Source organism: Drosophila subpulchrella, chromosome 2L, assembly GCF_014743375.2.
Source record: "Drosophila subpulchrella strain 33 F10 #4 breed RU33 chromosome 2L, RU_Dsub_v1.1 Primary Assembly, whole genome shotgun sequence".
Classification (NCBI taxonomy): domain Eukaryota; kingdom Metazoa; phylum Arthropoda; class Insecta; order Diptera; family Drosophilidae; genus Drosophila; species Drosophila subpulchrella.
The window spans coordinates 10492683-10519616 of record NC_050610.1 but is presented as its reverse complement, the minus strand read 5'-3'; the positions used below and the strand labels follow the sequence as shown (position 1 = coordinate 10519616).

At 36.4% G+C, this 26934-nt stretch overlaps 1 protein-coding gene across 2 annotated transcripts; it reads left to right on the top strand.

Moving 5' to 3' along the window:
* The first annotated feature begins 4290 nt into the window (after window positions 1-4290).
* LOC119545938 (probable serine/threonine-protein kinase DDB_G0267686) lies at window positions 4291-26713 on the top strand. Of its 2 annotated transcripts, XM_037851879.1 has the most exons (3): window positions 4291-4430; window positions 9834-10888; window positions 23322-26713. In XM_037851879.1, the coding sequence occupies exons 2-3, from the start codon at window positions 10076-10078 to the stop codon at window positions 24681-24683; spliced, it is 2175 nt and encodes a 724-aa protein (XP_037707807.1). In that variant the 5' UTR covers window positions 4291-4430; window positions 9834-10075; the 3' UTR covers window positions 24684-26713. The 2 variants fall into 2 exon arrangements, with proteins under 2 accessions (XP_037707807.1, XP_037707808.1); XM_037851880.1 differs by lacking the exons at window positions 4291-4430; window positions 9834-10888 and adding an exon at window positions 20018-20229.
* Window positions 26714-26934: the final 221 nt, after the last annotated feature.

The window sequence follows — 26934 nt, the reverse complement described above, 5'->3', positions numbered from 1 at the left end:
GGGGCCGAGGGGTCAAGAAACAACACAACTTAATTTCTGGTAGTCAGGGACATTATACTGCCGCTCTCTTTCTCTTTTCGCTATCCCCGCCCACGCACAAACATTGTAAACAAACGGAATTGCTTCCTAGTTGTAAATTCGCACGCAAACATACGCAAATACACTACGAAAAATTGAGGTAACAAGGCATGGATGTAAGTCAGTAGTAAAGTCTTATCTTCTTTTATTCAAATTACTCATACGACACGTATGTCAGTTAGAATTTAGTCAAAAAAATTTTTGTTTTATTCTTAACCTTGCATTTTTTTATTATTTAGGAAAAATTATCAAAAAATTGAGAGACGGAAAGCAAATATTTGATCAACATATTTTTGATTAAGGGCAACAGGACGTATGAGTAATCAATGCAAAAATTTCTTTCTTTCAGAAGGATCCTATATCCGTAGAAATACCTTAGAGATACATACAGTTGTCTTTGTAACTACTAACATACTTATAATTTAATTTAATTTATCTTGCATATTTAATTGCTAATATTGAAAATAATTCGAATTTGTTCAGTGTATAACAATAATCGCTGCCTGTGCGCCTGCTCTCTCTCTGTTTTTCCTTTTCTCGTTTCTCTCTCCGAAAGAGAGTTATTTTTCCCCACGGCTCTCCCGTTCTCCTGTGCAAACAAGTGTTTGTTTGCTGCGTCGCCGTCGACGTTGGCAGAGGCTGTGGCAGCGGCAGCGGAAGAGGCACCCCCACTTTCCACCACCACACACACATAGAACGGACCACCCAACACCACCCACGCGCCCTGTCGAACTTTCTTATTTGATTACTGGCAAAAAAGAAAAGAGTCCCGCTCTCTGTCAAATTGTGACAAACGAATTTGTACTAATTAGCATTTCTCATGCGGCCTTCACAGTGGTCCGCATCGATTAAAATGTGCCCTGTAAACGATGACATGCAATTTTGTTTGTTGTGCGAGCATAAAGTTCAGGCAGATTAAATAACTTAAGTGGGCCCTTACAAGTTATCAACATCATGGGTTTCAGTTTAAAAATTGTGGAATAATGCTTGAAGATGTTAAGAGGCCTTTGAGTAATAAACCTGCTACTATTTAGTATTAGTTTGCAATTTGTCATTTTATTTTTAAAACAAATTTTTTTGTGGTGGTAACATTCTTATTTTTAAATATAAACAGTCATGATGTTGCTTCAAAATTGAATGAAATTGGATGGGTGATTGGATTATGATATTATATTTTTTTAATAAACCTATCTTTATATAATAACCTAGTAATTAATTAAGCTTTATTATAGTGTGGTATAATCTAATTATTTCCTTAAAATTTGTCTTACTTTATTATAAGTTATTAATTTTATTTTGATTCGAATTATTGGATTCCTTATTCCTTATATTCATCCACACCCACTGTTCCTTGATTTCGTTTTGGTTTTGGCATTCCACTGTGCTGGCCAAAAAGTAACGAAACAACAACAGTTCGCCCAAGAACAGTAAACTAACACAGAAAGCGCAAAGAGAGCGCAAGACAATAGCTTCGCAGAAGACAAGAGAAAGAAAGAAAGGAAGGGGCGTTGAAGGAGGAGTGGGCGGAGGAAAGAGCACAGCACGTGAACTGAGAACTTGCGCACGAGAGAAAAACAACAGTAATAAAAACAAAAGCAAAAATACACCGCCCACGCAGCCACCAAAAACGCAATGCACTTTGACTGCGGCAGCGGCAGCGACTGCGGCAGAGGAATAAGCAGAGCCGTACTAAGACGAAAACAAAAGAATATCTTTACTAAAATTAATTAAAAACAGAGAGGAAAAAATTAAAAATTATATGAAAACTTTTGGAATCTTTAAATTAACATTGTTAATGGTATTTACTAAAAATATTGAATATTCTATATATAATTACCCATTTAATAATAAATATTTTATACATTTTATCCACATTTAGTTCTTTTAAAAGCTTGTTTTATAAATGAATTATTTTAGTATTTGACCTATAAACAGTGAATAAAATAAAATACATTTTCGACTAATTCAAAACCATTAATTATGAATTTATAATAATTTTTACTATATTAAATTAAGAATTATTTTGTACCAATATTTTGATTAAATAAGTACATATATTATTTGCTTAGATTATAATATATCATAACACTGCAAAGTAATTTGGATAATTAAATTTTGTTCGGTGCACAACTGCAATCCGTTTGTAGGCAAAAAGAAAAAAAAACAAATATATAGTGCAACTACAACTCAAGGCAAACCATTTGGGCAGCGCTGCGGCAGAGCGTGGGCAGCGACGCCGGCAGAAGACGGAAATACCAGGCGAACGATGACGAACGTAAAAACTACGCACCAAGCACAAAAACAACACCAAAACACGCCACGAAAAACAAACAAACAAGCAAGGAGTGCGAGCGAGAGAGGTGGGGAGAGCAGGCGAGCTAGAGGGAGATAGAAGATGGGAATGGGAGTGGGAGTGGGAGAGCACCTGCCCGCTACTGTACCGCCCACTCGGCTAACGAGCAAACAAAACTAAACAAAAATAAATAGAAACCGAAACAGAAACACAAGAAAAGCAGCGAAATAGAAAAGCAGGAAATATTTCGAACTTATCAAGTGGGGAGAAAAGAGAAGACTTACAGCTTTGCATTTCTATTATTAATTAGTTTCTACAAAACCCATTTGAGTGCACTAAAAGTATTACAGAAGTGCTCTTTATACATAAATACATATACATATGTATACATACATACACAGGAATGAAGGACAAAATCAAGGAGAGTGTCTTAAGGAGTAGGTTGCGAACCTTTATCAAAAAAAATTTTAATATGAAATATATGTATGTGTTATATTTAAATTAAACTTAAGGACATTAAAAAAAATATAACTTTAACTTAAAAAAATATTTTTTTTTACTCTAATCCACCTACACTTAAAGATATATACATATATAATTAATATGTACATATGTATGTACATATGTATCTCCTGCGATTTGTGTCAAAATCCACATTCCTAAAATCATGTGTTTAATAAATAACACAGCTAGTGAGTTCAGCAATGGCAAACTCGATTATCTTTTGTCAAATATAAAGAACGCTTTCAATGAACTTTCTTTTGTTGTCTTAGGAATTGTACTACGACGTAGTAGAAATTTTGTTCCATTTTGGCGCGAAGCAGCTTGTGATTATGGTTTTTTTTTGTTACCATTTTTGTTTTTTCTCTTTTTTTTGCTTTTTGTGTCGACCTCGGTTCGTTCAACTCGGGTTTTTCGCTGAACCGCTCCTGTCTACTTGTTTGTTTAATTTTTTGCCATTTCTGCTTCACATTTTATTTGTTTGTTTGACTCGGCTGCGCGCGTGTCATTGTGTGTGTGTGCGGCCCAAGAAGCGGTCGGCCCCCCGCCCCCTCTCCAGTCAGCACCCCCCTCCACCACCACCCATTCATCCCATCCCATTGCCCCTTTTGTTGTTGCTGCCGTGTTTCTTTTGCTCTTTATCAAAACAACTGCGCAGTCGACGTCGACGCCGCGGCGCAGTCAGCCTTCATACAGCAGACGTCGCAAAAACAATGCAGTCCATGAAATGTGCATTGAAATAACTTGACTATTTTAAAATTAATAATTAATAATCAAAAGAGTTTTAAAAAGGATTCAATAAGCACTTCAACAAACTTAGACAAGTATTAACAAACTCATTTTTGAATTAAATTTAAGATTTCCTGGTCACAAGACAAACTTTAAATTGATCAGATTAATAGTTAAGGAGGTCTTAGCGTTCAGGTATTTATCCTAAAAACTGACTCAGTTCAATCACTTTTTTGATCATTATTATCATTAATTATAACTATTATTATGCAAAATTAAAACTATAATTTAATACTCGATACACAGTGCTACTTTCATGAGCACCGCTGTACGTCTGGTAGTGTTTTTTTTGGCGCGCACTGCTCTTTCTCTCTCTCAATCTCACTCACTCTCTCCGTCGCGTAGCGCTCTCTCTCGCCCCTAACCCCCCCCTCCCAACATCATCATACCATTGTTGTTGCTTTAAGCATGACAAAGCACCGTAGAATTTCACAACAGGCCAAAAGAGAACTTCATTACGATGTTCGTTTTTGTTTTTCCACGAAACAACTGTTTACTCTGCTTCTGCTGCTGCCGCTGCCGCCTGTGCTCATTTCAATTTCGCTGCCGGCGTAGCAGTCGGCGTCGCAGTGGGCGTCGCTGTCGGTGTGCGGTGCGTTTACAAATCGATGCCAATAGGTTTGCGACTGTTTGCCGAAACAGACGCCAGACGCTAACAGACGGTGCTCGCGAGCGGTTGTAACTAACGGTAGAGCTATAGTACATCTATTGCGCGCGTAACGGGAAAATTACGGAGCAGTAAAAGCGCAACAGCGCCTCCGAAATAGCGGTAAATATCGCCACTGCGAGTGTGCGTGCGTATGTGTGTGTTTCAGGGAGATGTTTGTCTTCGCCACAGCCTCCTTTTGTTTTCCTTTCCTCATTCGTATTGTTTGCTAAACAAATAACGGAAAAGCAATTGCCAGACCCAGAGAATTGTTTGAAATATTTTTCAAAAAAGGATACTTTATTCTAAGCGGAATATCAGTGAAAAACAAATATTAAACATGTGTTGACATAAAAATGCGTTTACAAGACATCTTGAAAGTGAAAAAAAATATTTTAAAAATGTGATGAGGCCCAAAACGTTTTAAATAGACAATCAAAAATTATGGGCAAAATCAAACCATTAAAATACAACCAAAACAGTGTTGAAAATATATATAATCAAAAGGTCAATTTCTAATATAATTGATTAAAACTGTGTGATTAATTATATAATATTTGAAAATACTGTAAAGCAGATTGATATTTAAGAAAATGTAATGCAAAATAATTCAATCTCTATAAAAGGAAATCACATGATCAACACAATAAATAAAATTTATATAAATACCAAGCAATAATTAAGAACCGGAACAAAACTCTTAAGCAACCATATAAATTCAGAACAATAACAAAGTACATATTACAATTGATCAAATATTTTGAAACACACTAAAAAACCTAGCGAAGCTTCGAAAACAAATATTTATATTGGTTTGATAAAGAAATACCATTTAGGCAAACAATAACCATTGTTCAAACAAATATTTCCCAAAAAGTGTTTTCAAAATTTTATTTCAATACCGTATAGAGCATGTGCGTTCGTTTGTGTCTGTGCGTACGATTGTAAAATGTTTTTTATTTCATTCCGCGCGCCTTGAAATGTATTTTTAAGTTTCTGTGCTCAATTTCGCTTCGGATGTTGTTTACTTTTTGCGTTGTTTAATTTGTTTTGGCCTGTGTTGCTTCTCTCCCTCTACCTCCTCTTTTTTTATATATTTTTTTTATTCAAAATGACAAAAGGCGAAAACAAACTAAATTGTGGATAACATGGATTTTATGCAAATTCAACGTTTTCTGATTCAGACCTTTTATTTTGGCAGCGATTTTAAACGAATTCAAAATGGTTGAAGACTGCCCAATGAAATCTGTCACATAAAGAAACTCCCAAAACTAATTGATTACGTAAGAAACCTAAAACTACAAATATGTCCCAAAAGTTCAGAAATAATTAAAGTAAAACATAACATTTAATTTAAAAATAAACAGCCAATAAAAAGTGCCTTGCAAGGCATTTCCGCCGTGATTCACATTACAAGACAATAAAAACGTTGACATTTAGAAATTCCTGATAAATTCCCCCATACACTCACACATGATTCGCGGCAATCAAACAACAAATAAAATCAAAGTTCCCGAGACATGCAAATTAATTTGTAGCTCAGAAAAACCCAAAATCCGTAAACACACAATCAGTAAACAGCGAACAAATAATACAACAAATTATAAGATCGAATTGACCGCAGAATTCCAAGAAATTCCCTCAAAACTGTGCTACTTAAAAATAACACGAGGCCGCCAACGAAATGTGCGAGGGAAAAGCCGAAAAAACCTGGCCAAAAACGCATTTAAGAAAATTTTCAATTTCGTGGCAATAACGGCAAGTAATTGGAAAATCACTCGAACACAAACAAAGAGCGAAAAAAGTGCGTAAAAAAGGCAGCGTGGCGTAAAAAAACAAGTTCTAAAAATAGACCAAAATGTGTCGCGTCTAAAAATTGACGCAGAGTGTGGCGCAAACAACAAAAGCAAACAACTAAACACAAAAAAAAAACACAGACAAATAAAACACAAACAATAAAAGGCACATGAAAGCTGAACTAAAAACAAATTAAGTTTTTATCGCACCGTCTCTTTCCAACTCTGATTGTGCAAGTGTGTGTGTGTGTGTCTGTGCACCGTGCGCGAGTTTACCGTTATGATTCATCCAGCTGTTTGCGCAGCGTAGAAATCTGCGCAAAAAGAAATACTTCTCGAACTTTAGTTGGCGAGACAAAAACCGATTACTAAACAATTTATTTTATGAAATTATGTGTGCTAAAACACAAAGGCATTTATGTATGTACTTGTAGTTATACAGTGGCGGTCGGCAGAATAGTTCTAGTTAATAAAATACCAAAAGAAGTGTACAGTGGCTATCAATAGAACTTAAGAAGACGAAATCTTTTTATGAAATAGTACACAGAAAGAAATACTTAAAAGTTTGATAGTTGATAGTTTGTTTCTATTTAAACTTTCAAAATATCAAAAAATATTTATGTAATTTTAAAGCTGTGCAGAGATAAACCAAGCCTTCTATTATCAAGAACATGTTAAATCCAAGCCTATTAAAATATAATTCGATCTTAGATTGATCCTTTTTGCACTATAGGATCACATAGATTGTTAAAGACCTAAATACCAATAGTATTTAGATATGTGTAATCATAAAGGACTTATTGTTGACTTCTAGAACCTGGCTTATAGGGGGTTTTCCTAAAAAACTTAAACATGATTCTCCAGAGCCAATAACAGATTGTTTAGAAGAGCAATAAATAACCATAGTATTTATAATCTGGAATTATTACATGTTTAGGGGTTTCCCTGAAAATCTTAAGACGGATTCTCTAGAACCCCCAGATCGCATCTGGTATTCCGTAATCCAGTGCTATTATATTGACCGCTTTTGTGCTTCGTAAATACGTACGACAAGTACTAAAACGTAAAGCAAATTGCGCTCGTCGCCAAAACCAGGAAGCGAAAATCTACGTTCGACAAAGATTGATGTAAAAGCGAGATGCCGCATAGTATAAACCCCATGTGCTGGTGTTGGTGCGAGTGAAAGCGCACGTGTCCCTGGGTGTAGATTTTGCCCAAGTGTGTGGTGTGTGTGTACTGTGCGAAATACACTTCCGTCTATTGTGAATGACGAGGCGCGAGCAGTTGCCTTGCCATCTTTGTTATCGTTTGTTGTTGCTTCTGTTTCTGTTGACTTGTGACATTTACACACACGATTACGAGGAAAAAGAAAAGGAAGAAAAAAAACAACATTACCACTCACGCGTTTTTCTTGGCAGAATTTTCTCCGCTAGCAGAAACTGCGACATTTTCATTATACACTTACAAAATTTATATTCACTTACAGGCAGTAAAAGCTTTAAAATATTTTTTATAAGCCTTACAGTCACACAAATTTTAAAAGGTCCCTGGTTCAATACCTAGTTGTCAAAAAAATTTTAAATCGGTCTTTGTAGAACTCACGTATTTATGGTTGTGGCTTGGCTTCGGGCATGCTTTGATCTTATAGATCTACGTTTTTAAGGGCACTCTAATTTTAAAAGGTCCATGACTCAAAACTATTTTTTATTTATTAAACAAAACTCTTAATCGGTCTTTTTAGAACTCAGGGATATATGTTTTCGACTTCACTTTCGGACACACTTTGATCGTATAGATGTAATTTCTTGAGAGCACTCTAATTTTAAAAGATCCATGGTTCAAAACCCGGTGGCTAAAAAAAATATTTTTTGTTTACTTACAAGTGTTAAGACGCCTTTTCTAGAACATATATCCAAGAGTTCTAGAAAAGGCGACTCCGATAAACTTTGGGACCTACTTTGATCTTATAGATCTATAGTATCTAAATATATTCTGAAACTTTCCAATAATTATGGTATTTTTCCATGTGTAAAAACAAGTTGCACGTCAAAATGCTAATGCCGAATAAAATCTGCTTTATCATCCACTGCGGACTTTATTCCTCCGTATAATGCCATACCGAGCTATATACTATATATAGTGCCACTGACCTAGGCAGACGATGACGTGTTCTGTAAAAGTGATTATAAAAAAAAATTGCTGCGGACCTATGACAGGAAATTTGCTGAATGGAAAAAGCTCGTTTCGATTGTTTTCACTGTTTGCCGAGATTACGAATGTCGATCAGTTAAAGTTCAGATAATGGCGATCTTTAGAATGTTGAATAAACAACGCAATATCGGTTTTGGGTTTTTTTTTTCTTCCCTACACTGAGATTTCTCAAGAAGTTATGGAATCTCCACCGAGCATTTCAGGTGACATTTGAAAACTATATGGCTACGTCACGGCTACGGGCAATTTCATAATTTTGCGTCACATTCATGGTTTAGATACAATTTCGCCTAATCTACCCTTGGAGACGTCCCCGATAAGCGCGAGGGCTGAGTTTATTTTTGGATGTTGGCACAGATATTATAATTGTTTTTTTAGGGATTAGAATAAAGCTAAATACGGTTATGGGATAGCCAGAACCCTTTGTTGTTGTGAAATTATATCTAGCAAAGTTGAACTGGATTAGAGATAATAAATACTAATGCAATTGTCGATCTCTACAGTCAACAATATTTAAACGGTTTTATATTTGCAAGTGATATTTTCGAACCAATTACAAATATCTAAGTCAAATGTTAGGTGGCTAAAATATTTATTTTATTTTCCCTTTCCGTGCATTTAATTTACACAAAATGTCATTCGAAATTTATCAATTAGATGTCAAATCAAATAGCACAAATCTCAGCAATTAGCAAGTTGACTGCCACCGGATTTACGAGCTTATAAAGCTATTGCCTAGAGGCCTATTTCAGTTGGGTGATGATGGCTCTTCGAGTTGCGGGCTGTTAAGTTTGCTTTTGGCCATGCTTAGTTGTTGGCCTGAAAAATTTCCCATTTCTGATTAACACCTCGACGGACAAATAAGTTAACAGAGAACCCCGAGACCCCGAAAGAAATTGAATATTATATACGAAATAGTATAAATGTCCAATGGCGATCGTTTCGATTGCACGTATTTGGCCGCAAACAGTTCGCTGAAAATGTTTCGAGTGGTGAATGAGTGTGTGGAATAATGAGTCATGGTTATCATTTGACTCAGGGACGGAATGTTTGACGTGCGGGAAAAACCCGGCGATAACGTAAACAAAACGATAAATGCCCAAGTCAAACATGTTTTCAAAGTCTTTGAATTGAATACTATTTAGGTTTGTGCTAAGGGGAAGTCAGTTCTAGTGTCAAATATTAAAGATCTTTAAAAGGACCATCTATGTATAACACAAAAAAACAGAAGGTTAAGATATAATACTCGTTTTATTATAAGTTCAATTATAAATAAAATTCTATGCTCTACATTTTCATATCTATATCAAAAAGTCTAGAATTTGAATTTGCGATATTACTTTTAAACCAAATAACTTCAACTTTGGGAAGTATTAACTTAATACTTATCTTATCGACGCCCCAATATATGCTCAATAGTGTAGAATTAAAGGAGAAATATTTGCTTTTCTATGACTATTTTTTTCGGCTTAAAAGGTTTTATGTTAGCTAATCATCTCTTACCTTCTTATCTTTTTAGTTAATGAAAAGTAGAAAACACAGTGCTAAATGAAAGAGAATGAGACCCAGTCGACAGGACCCAAGAAGACGATGTTGATTGAGTGCATTTCGCGTGACATTCCCTGAGAGTTTTCTTCAGAAAGCGAAGAGCGCCAGAAGCAAAGCTCAAGTAGAGCTCTCGTTTATAAAGAGCTATATATTATTTTAGTAGTATATAAAAAAGAATCCACCCATCCAACGATCGGTTGAGAGGCGTGGCAAATGAACTTCAATCCGGCCAGCGTGGTAGCCGCCGCAGCAGCAGCCGCACATCAGACGTTCCAACACCATCATCATCATCATAATCACCATCCGCATTTGAACCACCACCAAACCACTATCATCCACCACCAACAACAACAACATCAACAACAGCTGATCCCACTGCCCGTCAGCGGGGGAGGAGGTCAACCAGTGGGTGATATATCACCCAAAATCATGGAGTGGACCAATGACGATGCTCTGGAACTAATAGAGCAATATCGCTGCCATACGGAACTTTGGAATCGTGCCGATCCCAAGTACAAGGATAAACTCTGTCGCTTTCGAGCGTGGTCGGAAATAGCCGAGCGTTTCGGTTGCAGCAAGGCGGAGGTGGAGCGCAAGATGAACGTACTGCTTACGCAATATCGGCGGGAGAAGCACAAGATGTTTGTCAAGATATACCAGGGCATCCAGCCCAATCCGTCCAAATGGTATGCCTTCAAACGCTTCGATTTCATGGAGGCGGGCGGTGGTAGTTTGAGTGGTGGTGGTGGTGGTGGTGGTGTTGGTCCTGGAGGACCAGGTTTGAATGCCTCGAGCGGTAATCTGGTACCGAATCCCGTCTCCTCATCAGCCGCCGCTGCCGCCCACAATGGGCTGAACGGACTGGCGGCTGCGGCGGCGGCGGCGGCCTACGAAAGCGGTACGATCGCAGCGGCCGGAAATGGAGGAGCACCAGTTGGTGGACCAGGTGGCGGAGGAGCACCTGGTTCGCAGCCCGCCATGCAGCACAGACGCATCAAGACCAAAGAGCTGAAATATTTCGGAGCGGTAAGTGGTATTTTAATTTTTAGAAATAAAGATATTTTAGAAACAAGAAAGGTAGCTAACTTAAGCAAGCGGAAGTTTGTATACCCTTGCAGTTATAATTATTACTTTTAATTCGAAATTCTTAAAAATACAAAAAATGATATTCCCAATAGTATAAGATAATATGTCAAAAAACATCGACGCTATAATTTGATTCATATTATTTTCCCACCAATTTTCCGATGGTTCCCATGGCAGCTATATGATATAGTCGTCCGATTTTGATAATATTAAATTTGAAACTCAGAACTAATTAAAAAAGTTATTTCCAAGCGTAGGAGGTTACATGTATATGTTAAAAGATATAATTTTTTAAAATTTTGTTTTCCGATTATTCCTATGGGTGCTATAAGATAACGTTGCCCGATTCGGCTGGTACCGACTTATATACTACCTGCAAAAGAAAGAAGACTTTTGTGAAAGTTTCAGCCCGATGGCTTTAAAACTGACAGACTAGTTTTCGTAGAAACGGACGGACAGACGGACATGGCTAGATCGATTCGTCTAGTGATGCTGATCAAGAATATATATACACTTTATTATACTTTATGGGGTCGGAAACGTCTCCTTCACTGCGTTGCAAAATTCTGACTGAAATCTTAATACCGTCTGCAAGGGTATAAAAAACAAAAACTTAAAGAAACGTCTTTTGGGTATTCCTCACATGTCCATAAATATCTATGGTACTCATTTTGTATTATCTTTACACATGTCCATAAATGTCTATGGATCTCATTTTGTATTTTCTTGATCATTTTTGTTTTTTATAAAAACAGTAAACTAACTAACTAAACAGTGAATTAATATAAGTTAAATAGCAGAAATGAAAACTCTTAAACAACCTTTGAAAATTAGTATCAATACCACAATTTAAAATGGCTCTAAACGCATAGATGATCTTTTTTAAGCCGCTTTTATTTTTCTTTAAGACAAAAGTACAGTTCAAAGCTTGAAAAAGCCTTTTAGTTTAGTAACTAATCATGGTTAATGAAATTAATCTTATGAAATAGATTGTTGAATTATTTTTCATGACATGGGTATTTTTTATGCCTACCTTAATAATTTTTGATTAATAAAAAATCGTATTTCATTGAGAAGAGAGCTACTCTTATAATACATATGTATATACAATGTACATATGTATAAAGATTAAAAATCAAAGTCCACTTCCAGAAATGATGAAAAATTAACCAGACTTAAAACAGATTTGAACCCTAGGAGTCAAATAAGTGAGAGATGAAAATGAGATAGGCAATTTTAGCTTAGCCACGTATTTTCTTTAGGAAATATACATAAATGTATTTTTTCTGATTAAGAAATTGAATCATACTATTTTTTCTAGTAAAAAAAATATAAAAGTGTTCTTGATAAAAAAATAGTATTCGAAAATTAATGGCCTTATCGTCAGACTTAACTTCGAAATAATTTTAATTCATTCATTTCTTTAGAACTCTTATCAAAATCTAATTCAAATGAAACGTTTTATAGGCACACGTGTGACTTGATATTTCGTCTTGGCAACAAATACCTACATATTTTACTCATTTTGTGTCATACATATTTTTGGAAGCTAATCAATTGAAATATTTTACAGGCAAATAAAATAATAAAAACCTTTAGTGCTAATTTCAATCAAAACAACGGCTTTGAGTTAACTGTGAAATGAGAGAGAGAGAAAGAGAGAGAGAGTGAGTGAGTGAGTTGGCCCAAGAGAGAGAGAGCCCCACTCTTTCTTTGGGGCTCGAGCAAACATGTGCGCAAATGACTTGCGGTTTTTGCACTGAGAGCGTGAGCGGGAGAGTGGCCCCACTCCACTCTCTCTTTCTGTCTCTCGCTCTTTCTTGTTTGTGCTCTTTTTTGTTGTTGACGATCAAAACAGAATTAAAATTTTACGCATAAATTTTTCTTAGAAATGCGCAGTGGTGTGCGTGTGTGTGTGTGAGGCATTGGCCCCAACTCTCTCCCCCTCCGCCCGTCTCTCTCCCTCTCACTCTCTTTCGCACTGTCTGTCTGCTTGTTGTTGGTATTTTTGTTGCTTTTATTTGCGTTGTCGCGCCAGGCAAGCAAAAAGTGGACGGTAGGGGGGTTGGAGAGGGGTGTGTTGGGTTTGGGGGGCCCTGACATTTCGTCGCCGCTCTTCTTCTTCACCTTAATCTTCTCCTTCGTTTGTTGTTGTTATTGTTATTGTTATTGCTATTGTTGTTGTTTCTCTGTATGATGAAATGTTTGTTTTGCACGGCGAAATGTGTTGGCGACTGCGACGGCGGCAGAGAAAACGCAGCACTTGCTACGGTGATTTTTTGAGTTTTTTCGAGTTCCATTTTGTTCCGTTTGTTATTTTGAATACCCTTACTAAAAGGTATAAGTATCTGTATGGAAAGTTCGTTGGATCTCGGGATCTATAAGAGCTACGTTGACTAATTTTGGGATGCAGGCCTAAAATTAGTACCTCTAAATATTTACAATCTTTTCCATCACCTACTTTAAAATATTTAATTACTCCACAATGTTTAACACTAGTAGTCAGTCAAATAAGTGCTCAAATGTGAGTTTTGTTAAAGTTCAACTATATAGAATAGCTTTTATTATTCTAATTAAACCAATTTTTGCAAATTCCCTCTGTATTATATTAAAACGACCATGGACTAACTAGCAACTTTGGATCCTGAAACTCCGCTTTGGTCTGGGTCTTTGTTTTACTGTTGCTGTAGTGACGTTTTGTTTTGTGGTTACCCAGTGGACACCGCACCCCACCCTCGATTTACCCCCCGTTTTGCCCGTCGTGATTCGCTGGAAGCTTTTGTTTTTACTTGGCTCTGTTGTTTGTCAGACTTATCAAAACAAAATGCCAGGAGTTGTTGTTGCCGTTCGCCTTCTCTTCTGGCTGTTTTCACTCGTTTTTTGCTGCTGTTTCTAGAAAACAAATGAAATTTTTGCAAGGAAAAGAATATAAAACTTGGCGCCTGGACTTTTTCTCAGTTTTATGTGTGTGTTTCTTTTCTTTTTTTTTGGTTTCGAGGGAGTGAGGAGGCTTGGGGAAATCGGGGGCGTGGCTCGGCTAAATGCATGCAACTTGTTTGTCCAAGTCATGTCACCTTTGGTTTTCTGGTTTTGTGGTATCCATAAAATATTTTGGTATTTAAGACCATTAAAATTGTAGCAGCGGCAACCTGCTTTGGGAAAAACCAAAAATAATTGGTTTTTAAATACTAATTATCTGTTTATCCTAATTTTTTAGGAAACGTTTTTTATAAAAAGTTTTTTACTTCATTTCTATGTTAATAACATTAAAAACAAAAATTCATTTTTGGTGGCGTTTGAGTTTTTAATGAAGATTTCCCAAAACTTGTTATCAGTGGGTCATTAAATTTAGCTTCATAAAATCAATTGCATCATTAGTTATTTTTGTAATCGACATTAATTGATAAAATATTATCTAGAAGTTTATGGTTTATAGAAAAATGCTGCTTATTACTTTTAATTTAATTCGTTTAATCACTGTATCTTAATTTCCTTCGGATAGACTTTTCTTTTGCTCACTTTTGACAAGACAAAATCGGTTCTCACTGGACTTGCTTCCTCTTGAACCACCCCATATAGCCATTTTTTTAAACATTTTTTTGCTACCATTGTTTTTTTTCTACTGTTTTTGTGTTTTGGTTTGGCTTTGGTCTCGTGTTGTTTTTTCTGCTTCTGCGTCATTATTATTTGCGTGTGCAGGCACTAACAACAACGCCCACGCCCCCTTTTCAGAACGCCCACCAACGGACAGAGCGCCCATCCACCGCCCACCACCCACAACCACAGCCCACCGCCCCCTTATTGTTATGTATTTTTGTTCATATTTTGCAATTGTTTTGCTCTGCGGTATTTTCCTCAAGACAAGTGAATAATATGCTGTTTTTGTTGTTGTTTCGGTTGTTGTCCCGCAATGTTGTGGCTAGCAAACGACTCACGCACCGCCTCACATCCCACCATCCAGCATTTGCACCTTATAATCTGCACACCTGCAAAAAACTAGTATTTCCCAACAAACTATAAGCTTTAAAATAAGTTATTTATCCCAAAAACGAGAAATATGTAAAAACGCGAATTCTTCAGTAGAAAATAGTTGATTGATTTTTATGGTAAAAGCATTACTTAAAAAGAAAATATTAAAGTCGAAGCTTTTTTAAGGTAGTGTTAACCAATAAATTATGATTTTTGTTCCTAAAAGCAACCGCGAATTCTTCAGGATATTGCAAAATCATGCCTGCGCCATTAGCTTCAACACTGTTTTAGGCAGTTTTTTTTAGTAGTTTAACGATCTTTGAGTAATCCATAACCACAGAAAAGATTGTGACGTTCTCATCTGAGTTGAAAATGTTCTTAAAAATAGAACGACATTTTTGAAGTTGAATATATGTTCATTTTTTTCGAATCAAGTTGAATTGGCGGTATTTACATTGTATGTCAACAAAAAACTATTAGTCCATTCAGTAGTGTATACTTGTCAAAAAGTTAATAAATAAACTCAATTAAACTTTTCTCTTCTCACCATTTCGAAATAATATTTAGAACTTTGATACCAAAATGTACTTAAACGGGTTTTAAGAACGAATCTTCTCAAATCAAGAACAATGTACTTGAATTTGAATTCTCTCTGTGTACACTTTTTATAGTTCTTTAAGTTATAAATTTAATTATAAACTAATGAAAATTAATACAAATTAATACAAATCCTTGAAAACTTCAGATAAAATTTGAAAATAAGTTTTTCGAGTGTAATTTCCTCTTGTTTGTGTTTCCTATTGTTGTTGTAGTTGGAGCGGCAGTAGCAGTAGAGTAGCGGAGTATCAAGCTGTTGTTGTAATTCGCGTTGTTTTGTTTTCCCTTGCATTGTCTATAAACCACCCACTTTCCACCCCCGCGGTGGCGGAATGAAAAGTGCAAGGCAAATAAGCAGCGACTGCGACGCCGGCAGCGAAGTCAACGTTTGTTTTTGTTTACTCATTCATTGCAAAGTTGTTTAGAGCCAAGCGCGCAGCGTATGGTTTTTTTTATACATGTGTGTGTATGTAGATGATAATGATGATAGTAGTGATGATGATAGGGTATAGGGTTTGTTGTTGTGGGAGGAAAAACCGGGAGGTATTTGGGGCGGTAGAAGGCTTAGAATTCGCTGTAGTTCCCCGCCGTCGAAAGTTGTGCAAGAATTTTTGGAGTTTTGGGCGAAGTCGGAAAACTATGTAAAGAAAATTATGGATTTTTAGAGGAATATGTATTACAACAACAAATGTATGATAAACATTTTGTAAATTTTTCGCAAAGTTATGTTGATAAGAAGATTTTTAAAGAAATTGGGAATTTTTCTTTAAGAACTTGGCAACTCTGTAAGGGGAAAAAAATTGTATTTGTAAGTCTGCGTTCCAAGTGAAATATGTGGAAGAAGCCGTAAATTTCCCCAGCATATATAAACCAATGCTTTTAGGGGATTAACTCCTAAAACGGGAAACTTGGCAACTCTGGAAGCGAAAAAAATTGTATTTATAAACGTGTGTTAAATAAAATTCTAAGATATTGTATCGATCCAAGTGAAATACATATGTGGAAATAGTTGGAAACTTCCCCAACATATATGTAGAAACCAATGCTTTTAGGGGATTAACTCCTAGACCGAGACGCTTAGCAACTCTGGAAGTGAAAAAAATTGTATTTGTAAATCTGCGTTAAATGAAATTCTGAGATATTGAATCGATCCAAGTGAAATATGTGGAAATAGCCGGAAACTTCCCCAGCATATAGAAATCAATGCTTTTAGGGGATAAAATCCTAAACCGAGACACTTGGCAACTCTAGAAGCGATAAAAATTGCATTTGGAAATCTGCGTTAAATAAAATTCTAAGATATACCGATCCAAGTGAAATAAGTGGAAATAGCCGTAAACTGCCCCATCATATAGAAACCAATGCTTTTAGGGGATTAACTCCTAAACCGAGACACTTGGCAACTCTGGAATTGGCACCTGCCAGGTGACAAAGCCATCTCATGCACACAGACACAGACACACCTGCGCACACCGCAATGCATTTTCAATTGCAATTTGTTCCACTGTTAATTTTACGACTCCCCGGCCAGTGTAAATCCCCCCCCCCCCACCACATTTTTAGAGGGGGTCGAGCGGCGGATAAAAGGGGGTTTGGGGGTTTTGTGTGCGGCGCTTGCGCTTGCGGTTTTCATGGCAGTTTCATTAATGTTAGTGTGGCAGTTGCTGTTGTTGTTACTTGCTCCGTAATTTTTGTTGTTGCTGCGGTGTATGCGCTTTTGCGAAAATATCGCCATCGTACTTCAAAAACATTTGCGTGCGCAGCAGATAGATACAGTCGAACTTTGGTAACTTGAATTTCTTGAAATTCTTCCGCTGGAGAAACATGTTTCTTAACATAACATAACATAAACTTTACAATGTGTAAGTTCAAAACTCTTGGACTATATAACGTATAATTTGCTGAAAACTATTTGCAAAACATAGATACAGTTGCACTTTAGTAACTTGAATTTCTGGAATATTTTAGTTAGAAAAACATGTTTTTTAAAAATAATAATGATTGTGTATTGTGGTAAATATATATTTTTCATATTCCATTTTTTTTATTCCTTCATGTAGTTGAATTTTAAACATATTAACAATTTAAGCTAACTGAAACTTGAATATTTTAGAATTTTTTTTGGGTAAGCAACCTATATCTAGATTTTGAAATTATTGTTTAACTTCATATTGGTAACTTGAATTTCTGGAAATTTTTAGTTAGAAAAACATGTTTTTTAAAAATAATAATGATTGTGTATTGTGGTAAATATATATTTATCATATTCCATTTTTTTTATTCCTTCATGTAGTTGAATTTTAAACATATTACCAATTTAAGCTAACTGAAACTTGAATATTATGGATTTTTTTTTGGGTAAGCAACCTATATCTAGATTTTGAAATTATTGTTTAACTTCATATTGTATGTACATACATATGTATGTATTTATTAAATACCACTTTTAATAAAATTATGGTTTCATGAATAATTAAAAAAAATTGTAGTGGACTATTACTAGATTAGTTCCAACGAAATAAAAAATAATGAATTTATATATTTATTAAAATTCAATTTTTTTTACCTGCCCCCCTGAAAAAAATCTTGCCTACGCCTCTTTATGTATCTATGATCTATGGAGTTATTAAAAGAATATCTTTTTTGGACGCCTTACTGTGGCTGTGGAAAGAGTTAGCTCGCGACAATTGTGAATGGGCGGCGAGGGATAAGGGGTTTTGGTGGGGAGAAAGTGGGCGGTGAAAGGGGGTGGGGCAGGGGCAGGGGCAGGAGGTGGAGCGGGAGCGGATTTCGTGCCAAAGGAGTAGAAGCAGCGACGACGACGACGCGTAGTTTGTGTAGTGTGTTATTTATTCATTGGATTGGATGATAATCAGTTTGTTTACATTTTTCAGTTGCACACACAATCCCAGAGAAAGAGCGAGGGTGAGAGCGGGCGGTGAGAGCGAGAGAGTGCGAGTTCATTCTCTTGTCTGTTTTATTTTATTTGCCTTAACAAAATAATAATACAGACATGCAAACACGCATATAGCGTACTCGTACACACACACAAACACACGCGAACACACTGCTCTGAATGCGTAAACAACAAAAGCAGCTGCAACAACAATAACAACAACTAGTCAGGGGCGGAGGGGTGGGGATTGTGGGGGGCGTAGTTGAGGAAACTTAAAAACAGCAGCGGGGGCAACAACAAATAAACAACCCAGGTTGAACTCTTATTCTCGGGATGCCCCAATAAACAACAATCGAGTTTTGACATTTGTTGGCGTTTGATGAACAAATTGTGGAAATCAAATTTGGAAAATACCAATATTACACATAAAGAGATAAGGGGTTTTTTTGAATTTCTGAGCACTTTTTTCTAGGTCTCTTAATTAAAGATACATTTTATAACCTACAGATACAAATAAAAGGTGGAATAGTAATAAAATTAGGTTGGAAATTCTTTTTTTTTTAACTAAGATACTCCCAAAAGCTGATTTTAAAAGAATTTTATTTTTCGTTTGATATCAAAAATAATATAAGAGCATTCTGACTTCGTATTTTCCAAACTTTTTCGGTCCCCTGGTGTTTTTGTCGCAGCTTTTTGATGGAAAGTTCTAGGCGCCATAAGTCAGACAGACAAAAAAGGCAATATCAAAGAGATCGGCGCAGACAGACAGGGATGGCAATAGCCATGGCGGGGGGAAATAGAGAGAGAGAGGGAGATGGAGAGAGGGAGCGCCTACTTTGATCACCGTTGAGTTGACCACATTAAACTTTTTATTGCTGTTATAGTTGTTGCTGAATTATTTTCGAGTGAGACCCCAAACGTGGGGTAGGTTAATGCTAATGCCGTCGCCTGACCATTAAAAGCCCTCTCTATATATCCCTCTCTTTCTGCACCGCTCTCTCTCTCTCTCTAGAAGAATTCTTCAGACATTCTCTTTCAAGTCTGGGAAGACTCTCTGCAACTAATGCTGACATTTGCAAAAGTTTTCACAAAAGACAACAAACAACATGGGATATTGATATTGAATTGGTTTATTTTTATTGTCTGTCGATTTAATGCATGATGTAATACCGGTTCGAATGTCTTGAAACATAGATATCTATATTTATTTATAAAATACTGGTTATAAGCTGATACATAAGATTTAAAATATATTGTTTTGTTGTCCATAGCATAACTCTAAAAAATGATATATACATAAAGTAGTTATTAAAAACATTTAAAACTAAAATATATCTCCATTCTTTATAACGAATATTATTCACCCTTCAGATAAATTCTCATAAATTTCCGATCAGAAGACCGTTAATTTCCGTTCTATCAAGCTCTTAATGAGTCACCCACGCTCTCTTAAAGCTTTCTCTTAAAATCTTAGCTTTTTCACTCTCTCCCCCTCTCTCTTGCTCGTCGGCTCTCTCCCGCTCTCACACGTTATTCGGCTGTTCGAAATTTTTACTACGCCGCTAGAATAATTTCGGACCAAAATATTACGAGTTCGAGTCGCGTTGTCGTCGCTTTCGCACACACAAAACAAAAAAAAGTCCAGCAACAACAAGTGTAAAGACAGGGCATTGAAAAATACCGATCTTTGATAAATATAATACATACGATAATCAAAATGCATTACCACAATAGTAATAATAATAACAATAGTCTGAGATCGCCAGGAATTCCACATAGAATTCCCCTAGAATCGGTGGCGACTACAAACTCATCAAACGTAAGTCTAAGCAATATTTGGTTAAGGGAGGTATTTTTACCGGGGGGTTTGTTTGGAAAGTTCGCGCACTTTGCCACCTGTATGGGAGTTTTGTTTATACTCTCTCTAAAGGTATTGTAATTTTCTTATGAAATTTGGTATATAATCTGTTCTATCTATAATATTTTATATTATATTATTATAATGCTAGGAACATTAAAGGTTTATGGGATCTATTTATATAGTACATACATATTAAATATTGTCCCGGTGAGAATCGATATGTTTAAATATATCATTTTCAAGATAGTTCTTAATGATCTTAACTTGGTAAATATAGTTTTTTTGCTTTTAATAATATTGGCATACATATGTATTTATGTAAGTATCTAGATCTGATCCAAGTAATTCTGAAACCTTGAACTTTTCTGGCCAAAAAATATTAATTATTTTTATTTATACTAACTTATACTGCAAGGGCATACAGTTTTACTAAACTTAACTTTCTTTCTTCTTATTTTGCATGCGTGTGTCTGCTAATTTGTTTTGATCGCTTCGTGTGTTTGCCATATCGGTATCTTAAAAAGAAAAACAACAATATTTCGATCTGAGCGCATTCAAATTATTATTTATTTACCATTATTATCATAATTTGGTCTGACTTCGTTCATTCGGCTTTAATTTATGTTTAGGATTTACTCAGAGCATTGACAAAAACAACTTTTGGCGGGGGGTTTGACCGGCATTGGAATGCGGTGGGAAAAAACAAAAACAGAAATTTCTAAATAATTTCAACTCAATCGGAAATACGCCACACAAGTGTATGTTTTTGGCGATCACAATTAGCATTATTATATGCAAATTACTTTTGACTTCTAACGAGATACGACAGGTATTGAAAAATACAAGTAAAGTAGTCTGGATTGGGGTTTAAAAGGGGATATTTAAAAATGCAAAATATAATAGAGGGTTTTAGGAAACATGAAGGTGTGGAAATATCACTAGGTTTTATAAATGGATTTTGGTCTTATAAGCAAGTTAGTTAAATTTATTTACAACAAATGGAAATAAAATCTATAAACGTTCTAGTATTGCAAAAGGGGTATTTAAAAATGCAAAATATAATAGAGGGTTTTAGGAAACATGAAAGTGTGGAAATATCACTAGGTTTTATAAATGGATTTTGGTCTTATAAGCAAGTTAGTTAAATTTATTTACAACAAATGGAATTAAAATCTATAAACGTTCTAGTATTGCAAAAGGGGTATTTAAAAATGCAAAATATAATAGAGGGTTTTAGGAAACATGAAAGTGTGGAAATATCACTAGGTTTTATAAATGGATTTTGGTCTTATAAGCAAGTTAGTTAAATTTATTTACAACAAATGGAATTAAAATCTATAAACGTTCTAGTATTGCAAAAGGGGTATTTAAAAATGCAAAATTAAATAGTGGGTTCTAGAAAACATGAAGGTGTTGAAATATGACTTGGTTTTATAAATGGATTTTGGTCTTATAAGCAAGTTAGTTAAATTTATTTACAACAAATGGAATTAAAATCTAGAAACGTTCTAGTATTGCAAAAGGGGTATTTAAAAATGCAAAATATAATAGAGGGTTTTAGGAAACATGAAAGTGTGGAAATATCACTAGGTTTTATAAATGGATTTTGGTCTTATAAGCAAGTTAGTTAAATTTATTTACAACAAATGGAATTAAAATCTATAAACGTTCTAGTATTGCAAAAGGGGTATTTAAAAATGCAAAATTAAATAGTGGGTTCTAGAAAACATGAAGGTGTTGAAATATGACTTGGTTTTATAAATGGATTTTGGTCTTATAAGCAAGTTAGTTAAATTTATTTACAACAAATGGAATTAAAATCTATAAACGTTCTAGTATTGCAAAAGAGGTATTTAAAAATGCAAAATTAAATAGTGGGTTCTAGAAAACATGAAGGTGTTGAAATATGACTTGGTTTTATAAATGGATTTTGGTCTTATAAGCAAGTTAGTTAAATTTATTTACAACAAATGGAATTAAAATCTAGAAACGTTCTAGTTTTGCAGGTGGCATTTGGATAAGACTTTCTCTAAATGGTAAACAAACAAGTTATATTTAAAATTGAAGCAGAAAAGACCAAAACACCGAATCCTACTTTAATCTCTCAGTAATCTCCTATCAAACATAAATGTGCTTATCCACAATGATTTTACAAAAATTTAATACGAGACATAAATAGAGCTTAGTCGGCATGATTTTATTAAACCAGTCATCATTACTGTTAGCTTTGAAATCTATTTTCTTTGCTATCTCAAAACTTTATTGGTTTTTCATTTTGGACACTTTTAAGACCACCATCCTGTCTTTTACCAGGCTCCTTTTCGATAAAAGATATGGACATAAAGATAAACTTATTTGGGCTAATTATCTGGGAAATACTTACGTGACTTACATTTAAAATGGTTGTTTTAAGTGATTATTATTAAGTAGAGAAACATTTTTATAAAATATATATTTATTCATTAGCATAACATAACATTTAACAAAACAAAGATGTTTTATAGTAGCAATAAAGTTACATGTTTTTCATAATTATTATATTCCCTTTGTAAATTTTTTTTAAATTTTAGATACTAATTTAGATAGTTTTTTATACAGTTTATTTTATAAGTTATCCATTTAAAATTAAACATTCAATTGGTTTTTATTATAATTAGCCTTTTTAATGGTTCTCTCCAATACATATATACTTTTTTGAGCGATAAAGTTCTTTATAAATTTTAAATATAGCATTTTTAATAGATCTTTCGAAAATAACTATACTTTTGGATCGGTAAAGCTCATATTTAAGTTTTAATTTAGCATTTTTAATAGTTCTCTCGAATATAACTACTTTTTGGGAGCGGAAAAGCTCTTAATTAATCGCTTTCCATTTAATATTTTTATGGAGTGACTATTATCTCTCAAGTAGCTTGGTTCGTCGCGTTTCTTATCTTGATGGTCGAATCTTTTGGACTGCGTCACGATGACGAAGTTAAGAACCTTTGAACACCCGCCCAAAATCGCTTTATCACTAACCTTTTCGTATTCGTTCCGTTCTTCAATTCCAGATGGGCCTGAATATACCCATGCTGATAGCGAGCAGTCAGACGCTGGACAGTTGGAATACGGCGGGTCAGTACTCGCCGCCGATATCGGGCTCTGGAGGCGGGGGTTCGGAGCGCGGAGGAAGTGGTGGCGGCGGTGGTGGTGGAGTGCCCCCCCAGCAACTGCGAGTGCCCCTGCCCATGAGTTACCATGGCGGCACTGGCGGTGGTGGCAGCAGCAGTAGTGATTTCCAGCAGAGTCCCCTGAAAACGATGGATACCTCGGATAATGAGGACAACAATAATACCAAGGAGGATGTGGCGGCGGCGGCGGCATTGGGACAACTGGCTGCCAAGGTGGAGCTACGATCGCCGTTGGGCGGTGGAGGAGGAGGAGGAGGTCCTGGTCCAGGTGGTGGTGGTGGTGGCTCCAGTAGCAGGGAGGCCAACGATCCAGCCAGCGATGTCATTAAATCCGATCGGACTTTAAGCGAGGCAGGCAGCAGTCCAGGCATACCCAATACCAATATGCACGAGGCGCACAAGAATCACCTGCTGAACAGTCCAGCGGGCGGTGGAGGAAGGGCAGTGACCCCCAGGCAGGCACACGAGCAGATGCACCACCACAGCCATCCACACACACAGCACCACCTGCAGCAACAGCAGCAGCAGCAGCAATTGCAACAGCAGCAACTGCAACAGCAGCAACAGCAACTGCAGCAGCAGCAGCAGCAGCTGCATCATGGCCACGAGGACTTGGACATCAAGCAGGAGCTGGTGGACTATTTCCATGGCCAGGCGGCGGCGGCGGCTGGGGTTGGTGGCCCAGCACCACCGCCACCACCCGAATCGCATCGTTCCTATAGCTCGGCGGGCGAGGAGAGTCGCCTCCAGTTGGTGGACATGGCCCAGGATCTGCGGGTGGCCCAGGCGAAGGCCAATTTCAGTGCCTTTGTCCTGCCGCCCAGAGGCAGCAGCGATGCAGCCGGCAGCACACCCGTTGCCATGCCCTTGAATATGCGAAAACTAACCGGTAGTACTGGCAGTGCGGGTCATATGCTAATGAATTCACTGCTGGGCTCCAGGGAGAGCATGTCGGATGGCGAGGAACCGGATCCGGATAACGATGAGGCCACCGATTCGGCCACCAGTCCCGGGCGGCACATCAAGAGCAGCGTTTCCGCCCAGGCGGCCGTTGCGGCATCCGCCTTCTATGCCGAGTCCCTCAATCGAGACGATTGCGATTTCATTGGCTCGAATGTGTCGCTCAAGCTGCGCACCATGGATCGCACGCAACGGATCATTGCGGAGAAGCTGATCAGCGAGGTCCTGTACTATGGGCAATTCAACGAGTTGGAACGCTCGGCCAGGATACAGCCAAAGTGACAGTGGCGCCCCAAGAAGTGGACGGCTGCGGTGGCGGGGAATGGCAGTGGAGGTGGAGGTGGTGGTGCTGCCGCTGCCGCTGCCGTGGGTCTGGGCATCGGAGTGGGTCTGACCAGGATACGGCTGGGCAGGAGCCTCCTGGCCCCGCAGCATGGCAAGTGAATTCCATCTGAAATAGATAGATAGATAGTCAACACAGAGAGAAAAACAGTAATAGAAACAGAAACCAATACAGAAAACAGTACAACTTATTTTTAGTTTGGCCAGGATCGGGGTCACCACTTGTACAAAGCTTGGCAGAGAAAGGGGCAGCGTTACTTAGGCGGAGAGAAAGTGGAAAGAGGGAGAAGAAAGCATACCAGAGCTTGGAGAAAGGTACTTACATATATGAAAAGGGGAGAGATGGGAATGTTTTTTAAAAACTAAAAGGTGTCTTAAAATTGTCCAAATCGAAACTATTTTAAATATGTAAGAATCCCTTGTTCTAAAAGTGAGGTTTGAATTTTTCTATAAAGAAAACTCTAAAATAAACCCCCACCATGTGCAATGTTTAGTATATTTTTATAAGAAAAGAAAAACCAACAAACGTTGAATCAAAATACATCTTAGTTATTAATCTTTATTGTTAAAATCACAACAATCCTGTTCATTCACCATCTCTCCCTGGGTAAAAAACACGCAAAGCAACATAGAACACAAACCAAAGTTACTTTCTATTCTGTTCGAAGGGCTGCATAAACAATAGTTTAGCTTTTGTGTCCACAACTTCAATATTAAACTACATAAAATACATAGATACTAGATAGATTAGAATGGGTCTGGGAACGGGGTCTTCGACACACCTGAGACATCTAACTAGCAGAATCTCAGTATTACTTATAAAATACACTCTACATAGACCATAGATAACCGCAAGCAAAAAACAAAATAGAAGGATAGGAATGAAAGCATTTGCCATAGATCGATTCCTTGGGGCCGATCGTCCACTTCTGGGTGTTATCTGGTTGCCGATTGTTCCAGCCCGACTTAAAACCTCGCTGTAGAACAGAAATACCTAAAATAAATTGAAGAGTAAGCAAAAAACTATTGTAAAGACAAAGGAAAAGCGGCTGCTAAAAAGTCAAGCTCCCAATTTGGGCACCACTGAAACTCAAGTTCCCAAAAAAAAAAAATCCAACCGTTTGAGAAGGGGTCTTGTAAGAACTATATGTTTTCTATATACCTGTAAATGGATAACAAAATATATAATATATCATTGTACCTTATTTTGAAACAGAGATGTTTTCTTAGTCACTTAAGTCTGGTCGTCGAAGAGTCACCAATCCAAAACCCAACAACTGAAACCAACCAACCAACAAACAAGCAAAAGCAACCGCAAAAGCAAACTTTTACCTATATTATACAAATACTGTCGTCACTAGTTCGTTAAAGAAACAACAAAAACAAAAACAAACGCAAAAAAACAAAAGAAAAAGCAAAACAATATTGTACATTTTCGTGTTTATTTTTTTAGGTCCTATTGATTTTTGCATAATATCTAAGTAGTTTTTATTTTTATATGCAAAGCAAAGCAGAGCAAAAAAACAGAAACATTGAATTAATTTATATGAATATATATATATAGATATATAAATGTGTACGTATACCTAATAAAAATATGGGCAAATTAGTTAGTCACATAAACGAGAGAAAGAGATAGATGGTTCGTTGAGGATGATGATGAAATGCAGCTCGGCTTTTGCTGCTGCGTTTTTAGCCGTAGTTTTTACCGTAGCATAGAAGAAAAAAATCAAAAACCAACAAAAGTCCAAACTGAAATGAAAAGTCATGTGTAAAAAATGGTAAATTAGATGTGAATAAATTAATTGTGTGTGAAATTAGCGAGAATTTGTTTGGCATCGATGTGCAAGCGTGTGTTAGAGTGAGTGCGTATGGGAAGTAAACCAAAATTAGTTATTCCTGAATGTGTAAACAGCAGCTAAAAAACATAAATAAATGTGTGTACCTATTTGTCTGACAAGCATTGTAAACGCTGCGTTTTTTCTAACTAATGGGTGGTAAAGGCCTCAATTGGTTTGTATTTTATTTTTACAAATTTAGTGCCGTTTAAAGACTTTAAAAATGTACACGATATTCTATAAGATCTTAAATTTGTATGTTAAAGTATGCATATTTTAAATTGCGCGCCTTATTTATCGATTGCTTGGGCGCTGAATCTATCAACCATTATCTACATTTATTTGACATACAA

What these genes read in the sequence shown, in the direction of transcription:
- LOC119545938 (XM_037851879.1), top strand. Translation starts at nt 10,076, where the DNA reads ATGAACTTCAATCCGGCCAGCGTGGTAGCCGCCGCAGCAGCAGCCGCA. An exon ending in AGCTGAAATATTTCGGAGCG is followed by an intron (nt 10,889 to 23,321) that starts GTAAGTGGTATT and finishes CTTCAATTCCAG; the next exon opens with ATGGGCCTGAATATACCCAT.